A 6,734-nucleotide genomic window follows, 5' to 3' on the forward strand; every position below is an offset into this window, starting at 1 on the left:
TGGCCCCTGGGCCATTTACAACCCATGGGGCCAGTAGTGCAATGGAGACGCCTACCGCACTAAAACCACCGGGGGTGGACTTCTCTGCGCTATTGGGGACTGCCAGGTATCGCAACAGCATCGAACTGCTGGTCAGTCCCCGCGCCGCGCGTTATCTCGCGCACCTCTGTACCCACGGCTGGGTATGGCCCTGAAGAAGGGCCTTCTCCTCCATCGGCCCTGAGAAGGGCCTTCTCCTCAGCTATGCGGCGGGGGTGCCACCAGGCCTCCCGCCGCGCCCCTCGTTGTTGTGGGGGCGGGTGAGTCACAAGTTTCCCAGCTTGTGCCCACCCCTAGGGTCCCAGACCTATCTTCTTCCTCCTCTCCTTTTAGTCGCCTTTTACGACAGGCAGGGGCTACCCCGGGGCTATTCTTCAAGCGGCACCCGTACGCCTTATGTAACCCTACGTCTCCTACACGTTGTATGTGTGTGTCGGACTTGCTAGTCCGTCCTCAAGTGGGCCAGTCGGCCTCGGCGCCTACCCCTTCTTCCCGGCAGGGCCCTCCTTCCTCCGTCGCCATCTGAGGGTGTAGGGGGATCGACCTCTCCTCTCCTCACCCTCTCGTCTTCCTCTTTTTTGGACATCACCTTCTCACAAAACGTGGAAAAGGCTGTCCAGGCCTCCTCTTCTCTTGCAACTGCATCCACCACCGCTCCCAGCGATAGGTCCCCTCTAATCACCTCGGACAGGGCACGACGCTCCCCTTCCCACGCTTTACACTCAGCGAGGGTGTGGCGCGCCGTGTCCCCGTCCCCGTCACAATGATGACATCTGTTGTCTACCTCTCGTCCTATACGACACAGGTACTCCCCGAAACAGCCGTGTCCGGAGAGCACCTATGTCGTCCTGAAGGATGCTCTTGCCGCCACTCTGTCCAGCATTCGTCAAACCTGGGTAGTATGGCCTCTACAGTCCTACGCCCAGGTCTGTTCGGCTCAGAGAGCCTGGCTTTCCACCTTTCTCTTATGAGCTCCTGTAGCTGGAGCCTCACGGTCCTCCTTACCCCCTTGGTGATGGGGACGCCCCTGTTCTTCAGTACCTGTAACCGCTCGTACATTTCGGCATGGCTCCTCGCTGCCAGGTCGATCGGAGCCGTCCCCGCCAGCAACGCAGCTGCCGTCAGTCCCCGCTAATACTGCCTCAACTGTCCGTATACAACGGCCCAGAGGGGACCGAGGGTAGGTCGTGGGCTCACGCTGCCGGACTCGAACTTGCGGACCCCGATTTCACAGGCCAAGATCCGGTGGAACTCCTGCTCGGAGCTGAGGCGTACGCCAGCATAGTACTTCCGGAACTCCGCCGGGGAGGGCCCTCAGAGCCCGTCGCTCAGCGGACGCACCTCGGCTGGATCTTGTTGGGAGCCGTGGGGCCCAAGCACGCCGCCTCCGTGGTCACCTCCCTGCAATGCTCCGTGGCCGACGACCTGCCTAGTCTCGTCCGCCGCTTCTGGGAGTGGGAGGAAGCGCCGAGCGCTGACGTACCGCTATCCACCGACGAGCAGGCGTGCGAGAACCACTTCATACAGACGCATCAACGCCTGGCAGACGGTCGCTTTCAGGTCCGGCTGCCTTTACGCCGGGAGCTACCGGATCTTTCCACCACACGTCGGGCTGCGTCTCACATGCTCGACGTTATGCAGCGAAGGTTCGGACGCGATCCCGCCTTCCGCGATCGCTTTCGGAATTTCATGGCCGAGTACCTGAGCTTGGGCCACATGTCACCGAGCGCGTCGCTGTCAGTGGCCTCTGACACCCGCTCGTGTTACCTGCCGCACCACGGTGTGATGTAGGGCTTGGGCACCGACGCGAAGATTCGAGTCGTATTCAATGGATTGTCCCGAGCGGCGACGGGAGCCTCCCTGAATGCCTGCACACGGGACCCAACCTACTTCCGTCTCTCGCGGATGTCGTGACCCGCTGGAGACGTTGTAACGGAGGCGACCGGGGAGGCGCGGCCGGAAGCAGAAAAAACTGCATACCACGCGCGAGAGAGAAGGAAATAGAGCCGCGGGTGGAAAATCGATAAACGGCGCGGTTGCCGCGTCGACGGCAGCCGGCAACGTCGCGCCCGCCCCCGCCGCCTCTCCCCGCGCGCCTACATCCGGGGGGTATAAAAGCCCCTCCGGAGCAGGCGCTTTAACTCAGTCGACGCTTGGTGCTCCGACCGTCGACACCGTGCAGTGGGTACCTCCACAGGTATAAGCCGGAGTGAATGGGTGCTCCTGTCTTCGGCTATATGCCATTCCGGAGCACACAGCGGAGGCACTACTCCGTTGTGGGCCCCGTCCCGCAGTAGCGTACGCCTAACGGGGTGCTCCTCGGCGTACACATGCTACAAATTTCCCCGTACCGGTCCCCTGTATCCGTCCTGGCTCCGTTCCCCCGTGCTAACGGGTACCGCCGTGTCTCGCGGGGACGGAGTAATTCCGCAGTAGCGTACACCTAACGGGGTGCTCCTCGGTATACAATCACTACTGAAACTCACGCATAACGAGGCGCTGCTCGGGCGTGATCCTGTCCTGATCTGATCCTTTTCCTGATCCCTGACCGGTGTAGAACTCAGGGGGGTAATATTCGGGTGGGAAAGAATTTCTAAATTAATTCTAATTAAGTCCGTAGAATTAATCCCGTTACTTTTCTTCTCTTGCAGACCAACGGATTCCGTACGGCCATCCGTCCTGATTAATTCCGTACTCTCCGTACCAGTGTAAATCCAGATACTTGCGTGTATTATTTTCCGTATTCCGAGTTAATTCCGTATTTTCCGTACCTTGTTGTAAATCCAGTTAATTGTACTTATTATTTTCCGTATTCCGATCTAATTCCGTACTCTCCGTACCAGTGTAAATCCAGTTAATTGTACTTATTATTTTCCGTATTCCGAGCTAATTCCGTACTGTCCGTATATTGTAATCCAACTAATCATATCCTGTTTTCCTTGTATTTAATCACAGGGCGGACCCATTGTAATATTAATCCTTTTCTTTCCTTTATATTTGACTTTAGGGCGGACCCATTGTAATCACCTCGATTCCACTGTATTTATCCGAGAATAAACCCGTTCCTATTGTTTTAACCTTTAAACATCTGTCCGATTTATTTCCGATCCTTCCAAGCGATTACCTCACTAAGCGAATAAGATCTTGTCCTCCTTTCCTCCAGACGGCCCTAGAGCTGAGCATATTCGGCAAATAGGAGGAACGGAGGATTATTTATTTAAACCGGCACACAGCACGTCAAACACCGACCGAAAGAACGCTAGCTCTTCCGACCGATTAATCAGAACCGCGTGTCTGATATTATTTTCCGCGGAGTAATAACACATTTCGGAGTCCCGTCCGAAATCCAGTACCGGGAAGGCTGAAAGCTTCGTTACAACGTCACCAATACGTCTTCGTAGCCGACATCGAGAAGATGTACCGGCAGATTGTAGTGCATCCGGAAGACCGGTACCTGCAACGGATCCTATGGACAAAAGACAAGCAAGTGACTGACTATTGCCTGAATACGGTTACCTACGGCCCAGCAAGCGCGCCTTACCTCGCCCTCCGCGTATTGCGCCAGCTTGCGAGCGACGAATCGAACCGCTTCCCGCTGGGCGCGGAGGTACTTAAGCGGGACGTCTACATGGATGACATCCTCGGTGGAGCCGCCACTCTGGAGACCTGTCAGCAACTCAGACATCAGGTATCTATGCTATGCACGGCGGGCGGCTTCCCACTGAGGAAGTTGGGCCGCGAATCGTACCTCACTCCTTGCGGACGTCCCCTCGGCTCATCAGCTGCTGCGTTCGACGGACGCGTTACTACCGTCAGCGGAACACTCGGTGCTAGGCTTGCGCTGGAGCCCGGAGGACGATCACTTGTCCTTGACGGTCCGGCGATCGGACAACGTCGCTCCAACAAAGCGCACGATTCTGTCCCAGACAGCTCGGCTGTTTGACCCTCTAGGTTGGCTGGCACCGATCGTCGTCGGGGCGAAGCTCCTCATTCAGACTACGTGGTTGCAACAACTGGACTGGGATGCCCCCCTGGCCACGGAGGAGGCTACCGCTTGGGCCAGACTGGAGGGGGAGCTCCCGATCCTGGAGGAAATTAAAATCCCGCGTTGGTTCCACTGCCATGCCTCTGTCGACACCATCGAGATTCACGGCTTCTCGGATGCCTCCGAGCGAGCCTGCGCGGCCGTCGTCTACTTGCGCGTCGTTAACGCCGGCGAGGCCTACATCTCGATCGTGATGGCAAAGACGAAAGTCGCTCCTCTCAAGCGGGTCTCCTTGCCACGGTTGGAGCTCTGCGCTGCATCCCTGTTGGCGAAGCTGATCGGGCACCTACAGACGTCGCTCGAGTTGAGCGCGGTCCCCACGTTCTTATGGACGGACTCCACCGTCACGTTGGCCTGGATTCGTGGCCATCCTGCCAAGTGGACGACCTACGTGGCAAACAGGGTGGCGGAGATCCAGCGGTTAACCAGGGACGCGATGTGGAGACACGTGCCGGGGGCGGAGAATCCGGCGGACTGTGCATCTCGAGGGATCTCACCGCGGGAGCTGTCGGAACACCCCCTGTGGTGGCAGGGACCGGGCTTCCTCAGGGGGGATCCAACCTCATGGCCGAAGGATCCCAGCTTGCCGGAGCAATCCGACCTGCCCGAGCGACGCACCGTCCGGTGCCTCGTAGTCGCCGAGGTGGAGGAACCCGAGGAGTTGACGAGGTTCTCGTCGCTTCGCCGCCGTCTGCTGCGCGTCTCGGCCTGGGCCTGGCGTTCGTGGTCACACCGTAAGGCCGTCGACTGCGATGGGCTGGCGAGGGACCTGCCGCCAACCTTGAGCCCGGACGAAATCGACGCGGCGCTTACCCGATGGATACGCGTAGTGCAGGCGACAACTTTTCGCGGGAGTTGGGGGCTGTCCGAACTGGCCGCCCGGTGTCAGGGCCGCTTCGTAAACTCACACCCTTCCTCGATGATAAGGGAATCCTACGAGTCGGAGGAAGAATCAAGCACGCGTTATTGGATCAGGATCAACGACATCCGATCATACTGCCGCCCCACTCGCACCTGACTCACCTTGTAATCGACCTCAATCACAGCCGCACCCTCCACGACGGAACGCAGGCCACGCTGGCTGCCATCCGACAACGTTACTGGGTGCCTCGAGGTCGTCAGCTGGTCCGCCACCATATCCATCAGTGTACTGCATGCGTCCGATGACGGGCGGCATCCCCACAACCGTTGATGGGCAACCTACCTGGCGCTCGGGTCAACCCTAGCCGGCCGTTTTTGCACACCGGCGTAGATTTCGCCGGTCCGATTCTACTGCGGACGTCCAAGGGCCGAGGACACAAAGCCTACAAGGCTTTCCTGGCTGTTTTTGTTTGTTTCAGCACACGGGCCGTTCACTTGGAAGCAGTCAGCGATTATACGGCCGACGCGTTCCTCGCCGCCTTTCGGCGATTCATATCTCGTCGAGGAGTCTGCCAGTCGGTGTGCAGCGACTGCGGGACCAACTTTGTGGGGGCCGACTCGCAGCTGCGAACCATGTTCCAGGAGGCCGGCCGCGAGACTCATCGGATTATCGGCCGCCTAGCCGACTATGGTATCCGGTGGCAATTTAACCCCCCGGCTGCCCCGCACTTTGGCGGATTGTGGGAAGCGGCCGTCAAATCCGTGAAACACCATCTGCGGCGTGTCATAGGCGAAACGAAGCTCACCTACAAGGAGATGGCTACCTTCCTTGCTGAGGTCGAGGCATGCCTCAACTCGCGCCCGCTTCAGGCCTTGACGGACGACCCCGAGGACCTTAGCGCGCTTACTCCCGGGCACTTCCTGATCGGTGAGCCGCTCAACGCCATACCGGAACCGGCGCTCCTCGACGTGCCACCGAACCGGCTGAGCAATTGGCGGCTGTTGCAGCAGATGCGGGATCACCTGTGGCAACGGTGGTCCCGCGAGCATTTACAGGCTCTCACGCCACGGCCGAAATGGTGGACCACTAGCGGCGGCCTGAAAGAGGGACAACTGTGTCTTCTGAAGAATGAGCTGACACCACCATGCCGCTGGCCCCTTGCCCGCATCGTGCGGCTGCACGCTGGAGAGGACAACCAGGTGCGAGTGGTAGACGTTCGGACTGCTACCGGCCGGCTAACCCGACCGGTGGTCAAGATCATGCCTCTGCCGCCTGCCGACGCCGCGCCTCAGTAGCGCGATTCTGTAACTCGTTATGTCGTCGTTACGGGCTTTGCGCAGCTTTTCTACGGTATATTAGATCTGCGCAAAGCCCGTAACGACGACACAACGAGTTACAGAATCGCGCTACAGGGGCCGTAAGCGTGAGCCTGCAAGGAAGTCGCCACTTCACTTAGCGTTACCGATAACCTGCATCTAACCTGTAAATATTGTATATACTTATCTCGTGTCCGTCCTGTTATAGGTATCGTCGCGTCCGACATCGCCTCTGCGTTGGGGCTGCTCGCCGGGTCTCCGCCGCCTTGAACTACGCGCGATTGATTCGCGCTAAAGCTATCCCGATCGATGGATCGCGGCGTCACGAGCGTGCCCTAACCTCGAATCGGTGCTGTCATTTCATCGATCGCGATCCGACGAGGCGGGCGGAATGTTTGGAAACAGAGGATGCGACAGCGCTAGCGTGGGCATGCGGCCCCAAAGCGCCGAAGTTCGTAATTTAATTGACAAA

At 58.6% G+C, this 6,734-nt stretch overlaps 3 protein-coding genes across 3 annotated transcripts; all 3 read left to right on the forward strand.

Moving 5' to 3' along the window:
- The first annotated feature begins 1,104 nt into the window (after window positions 1-1,104).
- Window positions 1,105-1,830, forward strand: LOC105556562. Its single transcript, XM_012003656.1, has one exon. It carries the CDS (start codon window positions 1,105-1,107, stop codon window positions 1,828-1,830), a length of 726 nt encoding a protein of 241 aa, XP_011859046.1.
- A 1,624-nt stretch (window positions 1,831-3,454) lies between these two features.
- Window positions 3,455-5,102, forward strand: LOC105556563. The gene is made up of 2 exons (XM_012003657.1): window positions 3,455-3,727; window positions 3,822-5,102. Exons 1-2 carry the CDS (start codon window positions 3,455-3,457, stop codon window positions 5,100-5,102), a joined length of 1,554 nt encoding a protein of 517 aa, XP_011859047.1.
- A 173-nt stretch (window positions 5,103-5,275) lies between these two features.
- LOC105556564 lies at window positions 5,276-6,241 on the forward strand. The gene has a single exon (XM_012003658.1). It carries the CDS (start codon window positions 5,276-5,278, stop codon window positions 6,239-6,241), a length of 966 nt encoding a protein of 321 aa, XP_011859048.1.
- The last annotated feature ends 493 nt before the right edge of the window (window positions 6,242-6,734 follow it).

Source organism: Vollenhovia emeryi, unplaced genomic scaffold, assembly GCF_000949405.1.
Source record: "Vollenhovia emeryi isolate VEMERY1.0 unplaced genomic scaffold, V.emery_V1.0 DF939928.1, whole genome shotgun sequence".
Taxonomy (NCBI): domain Eukaryota; kingdom Metazoa; phylum Arthropoda; class Insecta; order Hymenoptera; family Formicidae; genus Vollenhovia; species Vollenhovia emeryi.

Bases quoted from the DNA above. Each gene is read 5' to 3' on its own strand.
- LOC105556564 (XM_012003658.1), top strand. From the start codon at position 5,276: ATGGGCAACCTACCTGGCGCTCGGGTCAACCCTAGCCGGCCGTTTTTG.
- LOC105556563 (XM_012003657.1), top strand. From the start codon at position 3,455: ATGTACCGGCAGATTGTAGTGCATCCGGAAGACCGGTACCTGCAACGG. The intron at 3,728-3,821 runs GTATCTATGCTA...TCGGCTCATCAG, and splicing joins GTCAGCAACTCAGACATCAG to CTGCTGCGTTCGACGGACGC.
- LOC105556562 (XM_012003656.1), top strand. From the start codon at position 1,105: ATGGCTCCTCGCTGCCAGGTCGATCGGAGCCGTCCCCGCCAGCAACGC.